This window comes from Rhodnius prolixus, unplaced genomic scaffold (assembly GCF_049639745.1).
Source record: "Rhodnius prolixus isolate KJV_2025 unplaced genomic scaffold, Rpr scaffold_2, whole genome shotgun sequence".
NCBI classification, from domain to species: domain Eukaryota; kingdom Metazoa; phylum Arthropoda; class Insecta; order Hemiptera; family Reduviidae; genus Rhodnius; species Rhodnius prolixus.
In genome coordinates this window covers 48144138-48165126 of record NW_027411592.1, presented here as the reverse complement: position 1 = coordinate 48165126, position 20989 = coordinate 48144138, and the positions used below count along the sequence as shown (strand labels likewise).

Genomic DNA, 20989 nt, shown 5'->3' with positions numbered 1-20989 from the left:
TGTAAATAAATAATTTCTTGTAAATAAGTAATTACTTATTTTACTATTTATTTAAAATTTGACAACAATAAAAACAAAAAATAAGTAAACTGCAATAACTTGTATTCAATTAACATATTCATCCAATACCCGCAGGAAATAATAAATTATTTTAAGGTCAATTTTTAGCTTGAAATTACAACAAAGAAAAGGTTTCATTTCAAATCTAAATGAAATTCTTTTTAAATGATTTAAACAACTTACCGAAGTAGGCGGCATAATGATGGTTGAACATTCGAAAAACGGTAGAGGTCCTTTACTGCTCCAGAGTCCATAGAAGAGAGACATTGCCATGACTACTGGATAGTACATGGCAAGGAAAAAGGAGCACAGAACTTTTACGAAACCAACACCTAAAAAAACAAGTAATTAAAATATTTAATATGCATAAAATATTTCAAAAATACAGCTGACTCCTTTAACTGATCTCTTCCATGGAATCCATTTTATAGGAATGGAATTGTTGTCTGTAATAAAAGACCAGTCTAGGCAGTGAATTTAAAAAGAAAACTTTCTGCTAAAGACTTTAAATTAAGTTGAAAAGCCTAAATTGGGAAAAATGCGACCTATTGAATATTTTGAAACGTAACAAATAGAAAGGCGGCAAGGATTAAATGAGTTGGGCATTTGAGCATTAGAGCGATAAATAAGTTTTCGGCTTAATTATTAGCTCTTCACAACCTGTCAATTCCAAAAGTTTATTTTGTAGTTCAAGAAAATCTGTGTTTTATTAACAAAATTAACTAAAGAATAACACATAGTTCTGAACTCGTTAAACGAAAATCCTTTATTTAGAAAATGGTACCAAGCCCTCATTTAACATCATATACTATTTTTTTCTTTTTATTTTATTTTATTATTTATAATGTAAATTTTATATTTTAGAATATTGTTCTTAAATTAATTGATTATTAAACTACACGTTTGTAAAAAATGGTACTGGATTGGATGTTTATAATCAATTATATTCTTATGGTAGGTGAATTCCTTTCATAATGCCGACGCTGTTTTGAGGCCTACTTTTTTGCAATTAGTAAGAAATTTCAGTATTAATTCTAAAATAACCACTATTCAAGGTACACCTTTCGAAAGCTGTTTGTATGTAGATGTTTTTCATGAGTAGTGCACGTTTTACACTTATATAATATTTTTGAGAAAAATGAAGTCAAAGTTTTTGAAAAAAATTAGAAACTTGTTATTTCTTATGTTTGGGACTCAAACCGCTCGGCTACCGTGGCGCCCCATGGAATGGAGCCATAGTTTATATAGATATTTTTGTAGCAAATGATGCTCAGAATCGTCTCCCGAAGTAACGGTAGTCTTATGCTGAACACCCTATATATAAAGTCGACACAGAAATACGAAAATTATTAATGAGAATGTCTTAAAATATTCAGAAGAACATTAGCTTGATTAATTCCAATTAGGTGCTAGACAATATGAAATGAATAAATTCGCAAATAATTTTTTTTTACCAACAACATACCTCTCAGTAACGGAACGGCCCTCCACAGTTTCGTGGTACCCTGCTGGCAGAACTGTCCGAGTACGATTTCAAGGAATGCTAACGGGATTCCAAAAAGTATAGTGATAGCTGCATAAATCACTAGAAACGTTCCTGTAAAAAAAAACAAACAAAAAATTGAAATGAAACAGTTATAACAGAGATTATGTTTAAACAAAAGCTGAAAAGAAAAAATAACTTAATTAGTCTGTAGAGTTCTAGTGGAATATAAAATGGATATACTTCTTTTATCTAAATAACAGTTTGTACTGCAATATGTCACTACAATAAAACGATCACCGACCTCAGAGAACAAAAGTACCGCTCGCCTAAACTACACAAGGAATGAAAAACAAACGAAAATATGTATGATGTAGTCGGTTATTAAATCCAATTTGAAAGAAACATCTTCAACGTTAAAATAGATGTTATGCAATCACATTAGTTTTTTAGCCAAAGCCACAGTCAACAGATGGCAATGACATAATTCTAATTGTATTACTAAACAATGCACAATGTAGGAGAAACATTTTGTAACGTTATGTTCGACCCGACTATTCGTTTCTATATCATTAAGGTCACTGAAGGGCGTCAAACTATTGTATATTTCCGGTCCGCCAACACATGATTGCTCACCCAAAGGTCATCAACTTAGTGTAGCAATAGTATCGATTGCAGTTTGTTTTTTCCTTTTTTTACCTAATCAGCTGACTTCATTACTAACTACATCGTAATTTCAAGGCTGTCAATAAGAAAGCAGTTGAATTACGAGTTAATTGAAATGGTTTCCCGGTGGCCAATATCACTGGTTTTTGGCATCAAGTGATACAACTAGGTTTCCACAGAAATTCAGCTTCAATAATTTCCCAGCCAAGATTTCCTCAAGGAGTGAGACAGATGCTTGGTAATAAAGGACATTTTCTTCAGTTCAATTCAATAATACTTAGAACTTTTATGACGAATTTTCCCAATGCGATAAGACCCAGTTTTGATGTAGTAAATATATGTGCTCCCTAACAGTAGACAACGTGCAAAGTTCAACCAGGTTTTGAAAAAAGATGTGCTAGTAGAACATCTATGTTTCATGGAACAGAATTTTGAAAAGCATTCCTACTACATACTGCTCATCTCAGAATATCATCTGCTCAGATCTGACAGATGATTCTTGAGCTTAACGAATTCTAAGAGACTAACTCGAGCGCAACCATATATATGTTAGAACTGTAGCTTTAGAGGCGCCTAGGTATAACATACAAACAGGCATTTGAAGAAGCCAGATCTACCAGAAGTTAGACTTTCTCCGACACTCCCATGCACCTGATCAGAAGAAACTGTCAGGTAATTTACCTAGCTTTAGAGGAATTGTGCCATCTGAGACATGATGATAACTAAAGCTTTATTACGTTAATCAAACCAAAGTGATTGATCCCTAGTGCTGAAGTATTTTTCATAGTACAAAGAAGCAAAAAGATGTGAAGTTGTTGGTAAAAGAAATAGACAATTTTGCCTTTTTATAGTTTTTTATTACATTCAGAGTGTTAACGTGGTTCATATTCAACACCCACTTGTTAAGTTATCTAGAGTAATTAATACCATTTACTTCTTTGGAATGGAACCATCTTTGATTAGCTTCTTTGATAAAAGCGCTCAATTCGTTTAATGACATATCTACCGATTGTGAACTTTGAAATACAAATGTTGAGTTATCTTAAATTATATATAATTATTTCAATTTAACTATTCAATATTAATAACTCTAGTATTATCCTGCCCACACTTTGGTGAACTTGAATATTTTTAAAAAGTTAACAATATAATTTTTCCCCATTAAGTACACTTTTTATTTTGTAAGGAAAGGGCAAAACTTACTACAAAAATTATCAAAAGAATATTGCGAAAATTTCATATTTATCTCTGCTTAATTGAAGATCAAATTGATATTATATTGATAGAAACCAAGTTGTTGAAAATAAATTACTATTTTTGATATTACAGAAAATATTACCATCTCCGTGCATATAGACCACTCTGGGTAGTCGGACAATATTTCCAAGGCTGAAGGTCAGCGACAAAGCAACCAGTACTGTACTTAGGCTTGGAAAGAACCAACATCCTGATTTCTGTAACAAATAATAAAAGAATAATTAGACTTTATTTCTAGTTTTTTTAATTGCCAATTTAAAGGCATTAAAATAAAGAAATAACTGAGCTGTAACTATCTAGATTGGATGTCGGTACCAGCAGGTTTTAAAATATTTATTGTAAACTGTCATAACTTAAAGCTAAATTATCTTATAAAAACACTTCATTAAACGATAAGTGGGCAACAAACAATAGTAAAAAACTATACGTGATGTTAATTTTAAGATTTATTATTTAGTAAAAGAATATCTAAGTGTAGGAGTCTACACTGCCATCCAACAACCAATGCCAGTATATCAATATCAATGCCAGTGCTGAGCAATGTAAGAATAGTTACAACAAATAAAATAACATTGCTAATGAGATAGCGAGTTCCAAAGCATCTCGTCATTAGCTAAATGACTTTTTCCTGCTACTTTGACACTTAACGCGTTAGACGGGTCTTCAGACAAGATCATGCCCGAAGAGTTCTATTATAGTTTTCATAAAAATCCTTCAACAAAGTGTTTAACTGAATACTGTAAACAACTACAGTCACTACACTGTAAGCCTAGATATACTTGAAAACTTCCCTTTTCTCAGAAAAAAATCGAAGGTACCAGTTTAAGCAAGTTTCAAGGTAGCTTCATTGGTTCTTCACGAGGAATTACTCAGCGGTTAAGAAAGAGGTTTTCTGAAGAATAAAGACTGAGGATGATAATGATCTGAATATATCCATAACCTAGTACTAGAGCCTGTGTTAATCAAAGAATACCTGTTAAATTTAGCAAGTAAGTAAAGGTAAAACTCATTGTAGTAAGTAAATGTATGTAGTAATATATGTAAGTGTTCGTAGGAGATAAAACGAAGTTTCACATCAACTTGCAGCGACCAGAGCGTAAAACAGACTGCAATTAATCTGTTTTGTTGTTGACAGTAAGCACCTCATTGAACATTGAGGTTCAACGGTCAGTTAGAGATGCTATCTAGCGGGTTCTTTTGGTTACAATTCATCATACATAATATAGAGCGTAACTTTTAAATGTCCTTTGATACCAAATTTAAGCTTCATTAAATTGGAGAAAAGCTGAAAAGCGAAAGTGTTTAATTGAACTGCTAATCTTCGAATTTTACGCAGAAAATTAATCCAGAAATGTTTTAAAAAGAATCAATGGTTGCTTGTAGAATTTCTGTTCCACCATCTGCATGTGCAAATTAGTAAGTTTTCTTTTACACTGTTAGTCGCGGATGGTTATAATGCGCAAGAGGAGATCGGTTAAGATTCAACCTTACAGGAACTATCGTACTGTTAAATGCGCTGTAAACAATGAAGAGTACCAGGGAAAAACAGGAATTGGACTGAGTAGATAGATATGGTTACGCCTTTAAGAGCTAAGAGCTATTTTATTCCTAATCCGAGATGGAACAGTGTGGTCTCTTGCTTAGGTTTTCAATATCTTCTGGTACAATTCGTCATAAAAAATGAAGAACAACGCTTATTTTCAGAATTTAGAATGTAATCTACCTGACTAGAGATCAGTGGATGGACTTCAGCAGACTAGAGTATAATTCCAGCGAATTATAATCTAGTTTCGGCTTAGTATACTGATTTAACAAGTCTGCTCAGAACAAACTGGAGTTAAAATATGCCAGGAGTCAAAGAAAAGGATATCCAGTAGGTGTCACAAAAATAAATAGACTTGTCAGGTAATGTCCAGGGGAATTTCGGGAAACCGATTTAAAAAAAATTGATTGTTGTTGACTATAAAGTGTCACCCACAGGGCGCCCACTAGAACCGCGTTAATAAGATATCTTGACAAAGTGGAGGAGAATTTAAGGAAGGTACATAATGGAGGCAGATGGTTGAGATGAATAATGGAGAACTTTATGATTTGATCAAGATCTACAAAACAGTGGCGACAAGGAAAGAGATAAAATGATGGAATGGCAAATCAAACATCCTGAGTTGGAGTCCAAATTATGTTTTTAGATTAACTTTTCGTAGGAACCCTTGTGCTGCCCGATGTTCGATTGTAGGGAGTATGTCTGTAACGTGAGAAACTATCTATGACCTGACAGACTCGCCCTATGAAGTCAGCGGGCACCAAAGATCTCTGATCTTCAAGCACTGTAATTATTAAAAGCGAAAATCGTCAGTCTCTAGAAATTGAAATGTAAGTCCCATTTAAAAACAGATTCACTAAGAAAACCTAAAAACATATAACAGAGTCCGACCAAGTTAGGCACGAATATTGCAAATAGTTATTCAGTGAAGTGATCCTTTGAACTCATTACACATGAATGGTGATACGCTACTTTTTTTACCTTTAATTACCAGCTGTAATAGAAAAATACATATTAATTTTTAGTTGACAAAGTTAAGTGCAAATAGGATACGATGCGTATAAAACTGTGAGGGCTCTATCAGCCAAGCATATCTCTCAAAACAGTCATTTAGTTAGGTAAAAAGGAGGTTATTAGGACGTTCATTGGTAAAGTTTCATTCAATGAGGTTATACTGTTAGAGAATTAAATAAATGCTAATAATAATAAGAGACATGTTAACCCTGCAGCTATACGTATAATGTGATAAAGATCATGAATCATAGTGTTAAGGAATCTGTAAAATTAGATCTACTGTTCATCGTGAATGATGTGTAAAAGTAAACTTACCACAACGTGATAACAAGTTATCGTGATGAGCTGACCATGTCTGGCCGTTTTGTCTCACGTTTTCTAATATGAATAAAAAATAAAATGAAAAAATCATGTTATTTCAACTTTAAATTTAAATATAATATAATGCTTTTCAACCCAAAAAATTTAATGCAAATATATTTGTACCGTCGAAAAGGTCACTACATTTTTAGGTCTCAGACATCGCCAATTATTATAGCGTCACTTAGTTTAAGAATTAAATACGAGTAAATAGTTGTAAATACTACATTGATGACACAATCAAATAAATATTTACTTACGTTAGGTCTTTAGAATTGCCCTTGAAATTTCTATCAAATAAAGAGGAAAGTATTGCAGAAATGATGTAATCACTAAATAGAAGAAGAACCTAATCACGCTGATCATCCTCTGAATTAAGGATGACGTGAATTCCAAAAATATGTACAGGATGCATTCAACGGAAATTGTACGGGAACTAAAATATTTCAGTAACTAATTTAATTTAGAGGATTACACTTTAATCATCACCAGTACTACTCTGACTGTAATAAATTATAAGGCTAAAGGAACTCAGTAATTATTCTGTTTACATATTACAATGAATGAGGTATTTTCTTTTGTTTTACAAATCATTAAAAAAAATTCTGACGTCGAAATAAAAGATGAAATGAGGAAAAAGAAAACCCGGAAAAACCTTCAAGAGCATTGAAGAAGCTCATTACGTTCATTTTCATTCAGAACTTAAAGGAAAAAATAATATTTATGACTGATAATTACAATGATTTTAATTATATTATTTTTTTTACTTATTCTTACAATGTATGCCATAAAAAAATCTGTCATGGAACCCTCAAACAATTTGCTTTCACTGCATTACCAACGCACAATTAATAAACTTCCTTCATAACTGATAATTTTACGCTAAATTTGGCAAGTAGATAAAGGCAGGATTTCACAAATTTTTGTTATCACAAATATGCTTCAATGAAAAACGAAAAACTGGCCAAATATTCAAAAAGATCTTAGAATAAGTTGGTGAAAAATCAACTCGGTCGAATCGACGTCGATGAGTTTTGTGAGAACAATGTAAAATCTAAAAAACTAAGTACAATGCCAATTCAGTTACAAAAAAGGTTTCCCGGAATGAAATTGGATTCCAAATTATATCTATTGGTGTTAAATTAGAAAGGATACAAACAAACTGAATAAACTTAAATTGTTTCTGAACTTAGTATGAAATTGGATGTTAAAAGGAAGATAGGACTGATAAGCGGCTCGACGTTTAACAAAAATACTGTAGTGAAGTAAGCAGGTTTAAACCTGTTGCATTGGATTTCATTTTTTAGATGTTAATCAGATATCAAATGATTAAAAATTGATATAAAACGAACTAATAGCCAGTGTAAGAGCTTTATGATGCGTATTGTTGCAGAAATTTATAGTATATGAACGTTTTAGATAAAATATATACACGTGATTCCCAGTCGCTAGTTTTCTTTTTCATTAAAATTATCCTTGGAATTATTGTTTTCCCCCAGATCTTCTTTGTTTGGTAAGAAAACTATTAAAGTACGATTAAGTGGAAAATCCCAGGCAGATTTCAAGCACCACAAGATTAAAGCATATTTTTTCAAAGTACATTCCTGTTACGTTTTTTTATTTCTATGAAATCTATTTCTTAAAATAAACTTCCTTAAGATATTTCACAAAAAAAAAAAAATCATTAGCAAAATTTAAACGTCACTAACTTCAAATTAACGTAGTTGTTTTACAACAAAACTTACACTGTAAAGTTGAAACAGTTCGAATTCACCGTACTGTTCCTACAAGAATTCAGCCTGCTAATCTATCAAAAGACATAAGTATTTTAGCAATGTATCAGGAAAAGTGCGGTTATCTATTCTTTGAACTGGATTAATAAGATCGCATTTATAAAACGCTTAAGTAATTTATTACTTGAGTTTTATTCGTGATTCTCACGGATCGATTTCAAACGTAATGATACAATCAACAAGTCGACATCGATTCATGCACAATAGACACAAACATACTATACTCAAAAATGCTGTTTTTAAAATAATGAGTAGCTTAAAGTAACGACCAAAACAAAAAGTTTGATGAATTGATGATACTTAAAAACAGAATAAAATAGCAGATAAATAATTATAGTAGGATGAATAATAATAGAGCAACATAGCAAATAAAAGGTAAAAGCAATAGGTAAAGCAAAATTGGAACACCGGAAATGTGGTCGGTTGAATTGATTATTTCTCGTTTTTCCTAACGCTGTGCGATTTGTACAACAAAACTATTACAATGTAATTACTAAATACAGTAACTTTGTTTCTGCATAAATTTCTTTTTTAAATTTAAGGCAATATTATTTATCTTGAAGGCGCGTTAACTCTTTGCTCAAATAAATAAATATAAAGTAAGAAAACAAAAAGAGAAAAAACTGAGGAGCTAAATACATTTTAAGATTGAAATAAGGACATCAACGACGATCATAATGTCAATTGTACATATTTATTTAAATGCTGGTGTTTGTTTATTTATGACTTGTTTATTTATTTCACAAATTTTAAGTACTCGTAATTACTGATGATTCACAGATACTTGACGGCAAGTGGTAAACATCCCTAAAAGATCAATAAAATGGTATAAAGTTGGAGAACTACTCCAAATAATATTTTGGATAAATTGTTTACAATAATAAGAAAGTTATTCATTCTCTTGAGGATTACAGCGAACCATAAAGTCTGTAAAGGCTGGCAGGTGCAAGGATCCAATGGATGATGAAACTTCACACCAGAAGAATCGTTTCAGTATATCCAGGGTAACATAATCCTGACCCACATGGAGGTCGGCGGAAGTAAAGTTTCCAAAAAATATTTGTCGCAATATGGCTCTTACAGTAGACCCTTTGTTCAGGAAATATTTAATTTATGTTTGGGTAAATTTAGCATGCTTGATTAGGGAATTTCTTGTGCCGAAATTTGCCAACGAGATCTCTGTTTTGTATTTGAGGTTAGATATCTCTCACTTAATTCACCAAATTTCTGAGGTTCTCATCCATGAGGACCTTTTGACAATTAATAAAGATTTCCGGTTTTTGGCTGGATGAATTTCCTAACAAACTATTTCCAAATGGATTACTTGAACTTTATTCTTTTAAAAGGTTTTATGAGATTTTCGTTGTTCAAATACTTCGTTCACAGCATCCACAGAGAGCTAGACTTTTCAGTTTATTTTTATATCCAGTAGACATTACAACGTCATTTAATTTACAATTTTTACATTTTGCAATTTTTTACAATTTAATTTTTACATTTAGGTAATTTGAAAGATTTAAATTAACAGAAAAATCTTTAGCTCAATGGTACCAAATTATGAATTAAGGCCGAGTTATAGGTTTTCTTACAGAATCTTTTATAGTTCCTTCTAACAATAACATTCTTACCTTATTGTCAGGAGAAAAATGTAAAAAAAAAGAAGTATAGATTTTCGAGATTACGAAAGGCTCTTTAAAAAACAACCATGAAAGTCTAATCATATCTTCAGGTTTTTAAACCCATCAAACAAGTAAAAAAACTTCAAGATTATTTTGAACGCAGCCTAATTTCATTACCGCGGTTAAATTTTTTCTTTAAAAAAAGAAAAAAAAAGTGACAAATACAAAAAAAAGAAATCCTCAATGCTTGTAACCTTGACGACACAACAATAAAGCATTGACTTCCTGCTCTCCATCAAAACTAAAAAAACAAAAAAAACTATAGCGTAACCAAAAAGCATAAAATATAAGACGAAAAAATGTGCTCAAAGAAACTAGTTGTCCAAAGGTGGTACAAACCCCCGCCCGATGTAACTCTTATGTGCTAAAGTTATACATTGTACCTACCAGTTGACTTCTGCTACAGCTCCTGACGTCGTGGCTATTACGCATTATGTAATCGTTGTCCAGTTAGAAGTTCCAATGAAATTGGGCAGTTATTATAATAGTAAATCTTGTTACATATCCGTTACCTACTACGCTACCAATGAAATGGACTTTCACTGTGAATAGACATACTTTCACAAAGACTGCTCATAAACATTTACAACAAATGTCCGGTGTAATTTTCTCACTAACAATGGCCCTTGATCTAGAAATCGGCTGTAATATTTGTCAATCAACTGTGTACAAGAACTAATGTTCAAAAATCTCCGATGTAAACTTGAATTTCACTGAGAAGAGTTCTATTTTGCAAAATATTCAAGCTAAGAAGTTAATAAATGTTATAAAAAGATCAAAATTGATAAACGTGATGCACCACAACCAAGTTTTTGTTGGTAATTCTGATCTAGTTCGAATTTTGCAACCTCTTTCACGAAATTGGTACGGCGGGTCTTGTACAGCAGTGGTTCTCATTCATTCTTTTAGGACCTATTCTCTCTTTTGGCACTAATAATAAAAACCAAATATCCCCTCCAAGCACTTCCAACAAACATTAATTAAATAATTGTTTAAGCAATATGCAATTATAAAGTATAGAATAAACAAATACTTGACTCGAGATGAGAAGGCAAGCTCTAAAAATGGACCCAAAAATCGAAAGGGCTCATTGAGCAATCACTTAGAAGAAAGAAGAAGAATAAGTTATGATTAATTCATTTTTATTTTTCAAATGTTAAAATGAAAGATAGTTTAATAAAGAACGTGTCTATCAATATTGCTTTTGTGATTTTGTTAGATGAATCGAAAACTTCACCATCATATAAATATTTTTATAGCAAACTAATTTTATACGTATTTTATAGGTTTTAATAAATAAAAAAAACCATAAACAAACAAATAGCCGATCTTGCTGAATCTAAAAATGAAGATAAAAACTTCAAGTGCAATATCTGTTATACTGACCACATAAATGATCAACTATGAAAAATAACGGCTTCATTCACTTAAACATCCGATCTAGCAGTAAATTTTGTTACGCTTTGCAGTAAAGTGACAATTTGCCCACTCAAGCTATTCTGCCTCATCCATTTGGTACCCGTATGTTTTTCTAAACTGAGGTGCAGGTAAATTCAACGTCTGTGGGTGGTCTACTTAGATTTTTCAAGTCCTTTAACAGATATGTGACAAGAGTGTAACGAAAAAATGTGGATACTAGAATTGATCGATAATTTATTTAGATTAAACATTATTTCTTCTACTTAAACTAATGATACTTCTTTTTAATACTTTTCAAGGTCCTTTCTACGTCACAAAGTTTCTTCAAACTCTGCAATATTGAAGTCAGATTTAATTCTTACAAAAAGTATACAGTTTTTTAAGTACTACACGAAGTAAAGTCAGATTAACTATAAGTCAGAACTAAAGTCAAATTTAGTAAACAATCGATGCTTCAGAAAGAATAAGTTTTGAAGAATTGAATTGAAAAAGAATTGAGAATTGAAGAAAAAGAGTCCTGGAAGAGTTTTACAGTCGATTTCTTTTTAATATAATAAAAGTATTAAATAAAAAACTTCTCTTTCGTGCACAGAAAAGGAATTTTTGAAATAATATGTAATGAAAAAGAAACAAGTACGTATGATTACAGAAATAAATAGCATTTAAGAAACACATTATAAAATTAACTATTTTTCTCAATTAAATATAATATCGAGTCCTTGTCAATAGTAAATTACATAATGTCGCGATTAGTACTTTTACAAAGTACATAAAATAAAAGCTAATACGACCTTGTCGTAATGGTGGATGGATATCACTTAGAAATGCATAAAATTGCATAATAAATTGCTGTTAACTTCACTTTGTAAACATCTAGTCGGGTTAGACATATTTATTATACTTTATGTGATGATAATAAGAATAATAAACAAAATTGAATGTATAATAAGATGATAAGTCTTTTCTTAACAATCGTAAAGTCAAAATTTTCATTTTCTTTGATCACAAAATAGAAACATTATGTTTTACCAAAAAAAAATTGTTATAGAAATGTTAGTTTACCAAAAATAACCACTAAAGTTAAAGAATACAGTTTGCGAGAGAAATGTCACAAAAAATCTCTTAATAAATTAACTCGCAAACAGTTCATAATAATTTTTTTTTCACTTTTTTGCTGTGTATTGATTGTGGTTGTGTTAGCAACTAAGTACTAAGATTTTGTTCACTCATATTGAATTTTTTAAGGACTTGTTTATAATTGATATTTATAAAACATTTGCAGAATTCCTCATATAAATATTTTTAAGTGAGAAGTGGGAGTTATCTTTCTCATTATCTTACCATAAAACTTACGTTTATACTTTTTACTTTATCTGACTCCAAGGAATTGCGAACAGCAAATCTTCTGTTTTGAAATTTCACCTGAAATATCTGTTTCATTCCTTATAATAAACTTTTTTTTGGTGGTAGTTTAATTAAGTTAATTGCAGAGTTAAAAGATAAAGTTGGGTAAGTGTTATCACATTAAAATGGTGAACTTTAGGTAATGAAGTAATAAGAAAATTAGATTTGTTCAGTAACAGATTTTTCAGTGGTTCAACGCATCTTTTAATGGAATTAATATGAACTTCAAACATGGCAAAGTTTGTCCAGTTTGACTCTTGGAGATTGATCTGCCCAATATTGTTAATGCCAACTGAGTAACTCTTTGTCATACTTACGTTGACTTTCCTTAGTTTTTTCAATACGAAATAGATCACAAACTTACATAGAAATCATTTAATTTATTACATAATAAATAAAATCAAATGAAAATACATAAATAAAGTAATAATAAAAAATGAGAAATTTGAAAAAATAACTTATGTTAATAGAAATGAGCAACGTGATACCAGTAAAAGCTATTAACATAAGTAAATACTAAGCATAGTAACAGTGTCAGACGACCTCACGTCTGTAATTAATTTAATGAATTATTTATAACACTGAGATATAATAACAAAAACAAAAAACCCTGAAAATCATGGCCATGAGTGCATTAATTAAAAATTATTGTATATTTTCTTCCAGACAGATGTTTAAAGATACTTATAACATCTTAATATGGTGTACATATGGAATCAATCACAAGAAATTGAATTTTTTGGTAGTTTAAAGCCTATGCAGTTACGCATTTTTCTTTTAACTAAATAAAATATTACATAGAAATGCAAAACTTAGTATTTTCTATAAATTATTTTCAAATCAAGGGATTATATTTGTATAGTTGGATCGACCTCTGCTATATTCTGACAGACTTGTAAGAAAGGTTGTAAATTACGAAACAGTATTATTGCACATAACATTTGTTTCCTCAGAAAGATGATTACAGAGTTCATTGAAAATGATGAAGCTCTATAGTTGTATAAAACATATATTAAATTATATATTGACAGACATATAAATGTCTAGAGAGTTCTTTCTTTTATAAGCAGGAATGCCTTTCTTAGTACAGATTCGGTGCGCCTCAGTCAACAAGCTTAGTCTGAGACAGTAACGTAAGTTAAGTCAAAATCTCAACCCTAAACCAATTAATCTACCTCTAATTATGGTTGAAAGTCTGAAACTAGTCAGAGTTGCAAGAAACATACTTTCTAAGACGGAGACAAGTCTAAAGATATTATCCAATACTGCGAACATAACCATATTTTCAAAAATTCTTAAAATAAATAGGGTTGGGTAACATTTCAATTTCCTGAGACAATTATTTCTTTTGTATACATAAGACTATAAAGTGACAGAAATCTGAAACCTGGAACTTGACCTGATGACTGTTGGGAGAGTGTTAGAAAAGAACTTGAGGACAGGAAGGACGCGTTTCTGAATTCTCTTAAAACGATATTAATTTGATTTCCTCTAAGACAGAACTTTGGTGATAAGTTTGGGAATGGTAAGAAGTTTGCTGTAGCATTTACTAGGATAGATCCTGTACTAGTCCCGAAGCAAAATAGATAAGTGGCTTAAGGTGGTTTCAGGAATAGAAGTGGCCCAAGACGCGTAGAAAGAAAATAATTGTTAATAAAAGAGGGAAGTTAGGAATTTTAGAGCTAAAAAGAAGAAGTAAACTTTATCTTTTAAATTAAATGTCACACCTCTACTCATTCTATAAAAAGAATCTTCTAATTTTAATTAAGGTATTTTTCTAAAATCAGATACCAAACTTTGTATCACTCCAAATGATTTTTCTCATCAAAAGAGAAACATTTTTTAAACTCTTTTATCCAAATCAACTTTGGAAGACCATGTTTAAAAGGGAAAAAGGTTTACTAATGTCTTTCGTTCTCAAAAACCGAGAAACCAAAAAAAGTAAAGAATTATTTAAATGAATTTTCATAGTAAATAATGTTAATAAATGTAAATACGAAGAGCATAAAAGTAGGCCTGCATTTAACACGCCTCCTCATCTTCAAGTTAATCTCTTTTTAAAATCTCAACAATAATTTGTTAAAATAAACTTCTGGAATAAAGTAGAATAAAAAGTAAAAAAAAAGTGCAGGGTTGAATGAAAAAAATGCTAATGTACGAGAAGATGAAGAAGAATATTTCTCCCTTAGCATGATAGAAGGTCTGTCTGAAATAAAACACTGTCTTAAACAGAAATTAAATTAATTCCGTTTGCCTTTTTTATACACAAAAGAAAAATTTAAAACAAAAATGTCGGATAAATATATTAATAAAAGGCTGCCACAACAGTAATCATTTTTTTTTTTATTTTTATTTAAATGGAAAAAGAGCAAAAGAAATGTTTCTTCATGTCAACTGGAGATTGCCCCGCTTTCCTGGCTAATAAGCGTTTTAAAAAATACCTATTTTTTAAAAAAAATACTTTGTTTTATACTGTAAATCTAATAATCTAATAAATGTGAATAAAAAAAATAACTGATGGAAATTTAAAAGTAGATTGTTTTTTTAGATTATAAGTTCATCATAGATATAAGTTGTTGACGCTTCTCTTTTTAAAAACTGACTTCTTCGTTCATATTTCTTGAATTAACTGTTAACTTGTACATGCTAATCACTTTTAAATAAAAAGTATATCTTTTTATAACTTCATATCGTTCATATTGATATCATTTTCATCATATGGTAGAACATATTTTTCATAGAATTCTAGAAATATATTATAGATGAATATAATAATTCTTGTTTTGACTGTACAAATAACTTAAAGATAAAATATATGGTCTGCTGAATATCGTTTAGAAAGGTTATTTATTTTATTACATTTTACCGCTTCATTTATTCGTCTCAGTTGTTAGACATTAAAAAAAAAAAACCTCTTAGTTCCATGTTTTTTATTCGTCTTCTAAACTGGATTTCACAAAGCTACGCATTTATATCCTATTCTGCTTTTTTTCTATTTGTGTATTTGACCAGGACAACTGTAAAATAAGAACCCAATTGGATTATCCTCAACAATGCACTGTTTTTTAACTCAACTAATTTGATGGTTGGATATGAAGCCAGCCTGACAAATGAGGCATTAATTGACTCAAATTAATTTATCTCTAATTTTTGGGAATAATATTAATTCTCCCATTTTTTGTATTAAAGAAAAAAAAAAAATCAACATAAAACACCTACTAATTGAGTTTGAGCCATTTATCCCGGCTAGCATTCAGAGAATATGGTCTTCCCATGTTTTGAAATTAATTTATTTGATTGCAATGTTTAATATGTGATTCACAGTTAATGAGATGTACGATTACAAAAAAACAGTCCTGATATGTAGTATTTTTTCCAGAGCTCTTTTAAGAGGAAATGTGGCAATAATACATAATTTATATTGTAACGAAGTTGACCTGGGCAGAGAAGAAAGGCCTAGATTGTTCTAGGGGTTGAGCGACCAAAGTCGGTAACATGCCGCCACTGTGTGAACAAAAGGCCGGTCTCTACCTGAGCCGAAAAAGAAAGGCCTAGATTGTTCTAGGGGTTGAGCCACCAAAGTCGGTAACAAGCCGACACTGTGTAAACAAAAGGCCGGTCTCTACCTGAGCCAGAGGAGAAAGGGCTAGATTGTTGTAGGAGTTTAGTGACCGTAGCCTGTAACGGACCACCGCTGTGTAAAAGCCAGCTAAGAGAAAGGCTCCAGTTACGGTGGTGGCAGTATGTGTTTTCCCAGCCAGTGATTGACAGGTAGGAGTGAGACAGACAATTGGAGGAGGCGGCCCCAGTTGGGGTAGTGGCAGTGTGTGTTTTCCTCAGCTAGTGACCGGCCGGTGGGCGTGACACAGACGGAGTGGGGCAGTCGCAGTTAAAAGGAGGCAGACACAGCTGGAGAAGTCAGTTATTAGAGTTTTTAGTGAAGTCTTTGAGTGAGTTTTGAGTCAGTATTGGAAAGATAGTTTGGAGAGACACTTTGGAAGTGACAGTTTTGAGAGAGTCAGTGTTGCGGAGTGCTTTAAAGTTAGCTAGTCGGGCGGTTAGTCAGTTAGTGAGGAGAGCTTTGTTAGTGAGGTTGAGTCTAGCGCAATTCGGGGCAGTGCGGACCAGTGGTCAGTCGTGGAACAGTTTTGTGGCGTTACGTAGTGAGTAAGTAACAGTAAACTGTTGTGACTGTTTTAAATGGTGACTGTAATGAATAGCGTTAGTTGCTAATGTGAGTAATGTTAATGTTAGTAAAGGTAATGTGTTAATAAATCAGGTTATTACTTACAACTTTAGCGAGTTTTATTATTTAAGCAAACCCACATATTTTAATTAACTAGTGGCAGGCATTAGTTATAGTTGTGAAGTTTCTAGAAAAAGATAGGAAAAACTTTACAATATTTTATGAATTTTCATTGGAAATATTCGTTTTGTACTTTTTAAACATGGAAAAAAGGTTTTCCTGAAAACGTCTGTGTTTTGTACCGGGATAAGGTGTAACTAACAACCTGGAAGTCCAACATTAAAATCAAGTAAAATTTTATATTTACTCATGAAATTTAAAATTTAAACGGATACAGGTTCTTCAAAATAAAGTTATTAGAATAATAAAGAGTGCAAGCGTAGTTCCTACGAAATCAACAGCTTCATCAAGAACTGTAAATACCAATAGGAACTGAATTCAAAAAAGACAATATGTGCCAACCTAATTAAAAGTCTTTCTAAATCTCCTTAAATGACATCACTTCAAGAATTGGTTACAATGGAATACTTTCTAGAGTAATGATAGACGATATGGACATTAGTGTGTGATATAAATAGCATTTAAATTTCAGTTTAGGGTTAAATTTCTGTTCAATATTGAATCAAATCATATACAGCATTTTAGATTGCTGGTCTGGTTGAATCTATAGCAAATAAAAATATATTACTTTAAAAACAAACTTATGAAAATGGACTATCAAGTAATTATAATAAAAAAATGGACATTTGAACTTTTTATTACTCTTATAGGCTGCAGTTCAGTTCTTAAACTTAAAATAAAGAAAGTTTCTAATAAAGGAAATGCTTTAAATAGCTGTCGTATTTATTAAAATCCAAAAGAATCTGCTGAAACCGAAAAAAAACTTCTATTTCATGTGGGTGTTACACGAAAAAAAAAAATATAGACTTTTACTGAGTCGTATCTGGCACGAAAAATGCGTGTTACAAACAACGCGAGATAGGAATGTTGTATGAACTTCCCTTGTGAGAGAGTTCCGTCCAATGAACGCCACACTTACTAAACTTCTCTTTCACTCTCTTTGCAGTGTCCAACATTAGATAAGAATGAATTTTGGCCAAAGAAGAAGGTAAGCAGTGCAAAGAGAAAGAAAAAATAAGGACAAAGGAGATCCTCCACTAGCCGTCATCACATAATGCTACCTCTATTTTCTTATCTTTGCGGAAAAATTTTTGTGATTGATGATCTTTTAGAAGAATTCTGAAGAATAAGAGCAGAAGGACCGGAACGACAAAAAAAAAGATAAGAGATAAAAGACATTAGGCCAGATTGGCTTCTATGAGGAAAGCTTTTAACAAACAATATATTCTAGGCTTCGTCATTCGACATAAAAATTATCTTTGCTATTTCCTGCTTAACTGAGTAGTTCCCATTCACTGTCATCAAAAATTCATGTACTGATATTACGAAAAACAGATTTTAAGGAAGATTGTGTTAGATCTTGGTTGTGTGTCAGAAGAAAGGAATCCATTAACAACGAATCGCAGGAAGAAGCAATATTGAAGTTGTAATTCGATCTACCAACTAATAATTTGGTACCAACTTTAACCAGAACTGAAATTTAAAAAAAAAACGTGTTTTCAGCCACATATTCACTAAAAAAAAAGTAACAATTTTATCAGAAACTAACTAACCAAACAAACGAATATAGAGTTCAACTTCTGATGACAACATTGTTCTAAAAGACAATCAATAATCAATATTAGATTTTTGATGAATAAAATAACATGATAATCATATAGAAAGAATTCAACAGAATAGAGATAATTTGATGAAGCTATGGATCACTATAACTTAATTTATAATTCCTAAATAACTTCAGAAAAAGTCAGCTTCAATGAAAACTGAAAACTCTCTGATGGGATGACGTCAATCAAAGCTTCGAACATTCATTAAAAACGTGTAACTTTTAAATAAGGGTTAACTCATAAACTAATTAAAATCTCTTTTACTGAAAAAAACATTACTCAGAACAGTTCGTGAAACAATCCAGTTCTAAGGGTAAAGCATTAAACAGTACAAAAATATAATTAAGTTCACCCTCTCATTTCCATCATTGTATCTCTCAGTTTGAATAATACACGGACTTACTGAGAGATAACAGACTTTTGTGGAACATAAAAAGGCTAACTTACCATTTGACCTTTTGCTGAGGATTTTTGTTGATTTTACGGAAGAAGAAACAGCGCATGGAATCCTAAAATCAGCTTCTTTGAAAAAACTGTGCATTTTTTTTTAGCAGAATGTAAGATCTTCACTGACTTGTTAATATACTAATTAATTAAACAATTCTCGGAACAGAACTTTTTTAATGCCATTTTATTTTAATAAAAATTGAATATTTCTGAAGGTTCAAAACCTAAACTATGACCAAGCTCATAGTTTCACTAGTATATCATTTAAGAACTATGTAAAGTTCAATTACAGTCACCAAAATCAGATGGAGCAAACTAGATACGAGAACTGTGTGATATTAATCATTTAGAAAGGGCATGGAACATCAATATTTACATAATAGCTGATTGGAAAGTTACAAGGCGTGGTTTCGTATTTTACGGTTTGTTAGCTAGCTAGCTAGCTAGATTTCTGTATTCATCAATGTGTAAAGTGATCAATTACAACAGTGTTGTCAATAATTTGAAGCCGTAGATATTTGCAGATATAAACTATGAATGCAATACTGAAACGCAAACATTGCTATTGTAGACTAAAAGACATTGGTTCCACATTGCTCATGTGTTTAGTTGATTTTGGTTGAACATTTTTTTTTGAAGCACTCTATTCATTTATTATTGTAAATGACAGCCAATTTGGATGGACCCTTACTGAAGCTGTTTATAATAACCTGTGAATATTTTATTTCAAGAAATTTCATTACATTTTATGATTGTGACCATGTACTAAGAAAAAAGATTACATTAAAATTTGGCTACTGACCTTTACATTCACGGTGTGATCTGCATACCCGTTTTCTTTGTCAAAGTTCATTCACGTTTTGCAATTTTTATTACAATTTCCCTAAAGTTATGATAATCAGTAAGATTACAAAATAAAGTAAAACCAAACGATAACCTCCTCCTCCAAAAAAAAACAACTTAATGTTACTTATAAATTGTACCAACTGAATGTATAAATTATAGATTTTTTTTATATCAGTTGGGGAAAAAAAAGTTTTACGTAATTCATGTTAAAATTTTCATGCAAATAATGAATGCAATTTGACGGTTGGACGAATACTTATTTGCATGTATGTTTGACCTTGTCTGCGCTATTTAATGAAATATCTAGCAAAAAATAAATGAGAGTGGATTTAAATTAAATAATTACTACCCGAGAGAAGAATTTTTTTATTTAAATTAAAATTAAAATAGTAATATATTAATTACTTTTTATGCAAAGCTATATAAAATGCTCTTCTTAATTACGCTGGTGGCTAAGCAATCGGAGGTTTAGACCATGAGCTTAGTTCTGGTTGTTGGAAAAAGCTGTTCTTCTCTAAGCGACCTAATTAGTCTACGAAAAATTTCTTATACTCACAATCCTGACATAGCCCCCGTCTTTGCCCAGAATACAAAATTTTCTAAAATAACATTCTTCAGATAATACATATATTTATATTTAAATATTTAAATATATAAATATATTTATAGACATTCGATAATATTCATGAAATTCCGCATTACATGATTTTCTTTCTTATTCTAAATAACAAATATTGTTCTACATTCATCTAAGTTTAGTAATTTATACATCTAGAGTTGAATAAGGGCTAGTTGGATTGAATGAAGAAACACTTTAATAATCAAATTAATTACTAGCATTAATTTAAACATGAGATTTGCAAATATAACTAGCGATAAACTGGAATACAATCAAGAATATGACAGGCTAGACAAAACGATGTTTTGAAACGAAATTAGGTTGACTACTGAGAATCACGAATAAACCTTGGTTATCCAATATCTTATACATCTTCCTGACAATTGAATGAATGATCTATCCATACTTTTCATGCCCTTTTGTTCT

General features: G+C 31.1%; 1 protein-coding gene across 5 annotated transcripts in view; it reads right to left on the bottom strand.

The window, feature by feature from the left end:
• The window catches only part of LOC141449818 (sodium-dependent nutrient amino acid transporter 1-like), a 115455-nt gene that overhangs the window by 8501 nt on the left and 85965 nt on the right, over positions 1-20989 (bottom strand). For 4 of the 5 annotated variants that reach the window (XM_074119624.1, XM_074119627.1, XM_074119628.1 and 1 more), the window contains 3 exons: positions 3549-3663; positions 1526-1657; positions 244-392 (listed from right to left, as the gene is read on the bottom strand). In XM_074119624.1, coding sequence (XP_073975725.1) covers positions 244-392; positions 1526-1657; positions 3549-3663 — 396 coding nt within the window. Of the gene's footprint in view, positions 1-243; positions 393-1525; positions 1658-3548; positions 3664-19900; positions 20102-20989 lie in introns of those variants that run through there. The other variant, XM_074119625.1, reaches the window with a different exon arrangement.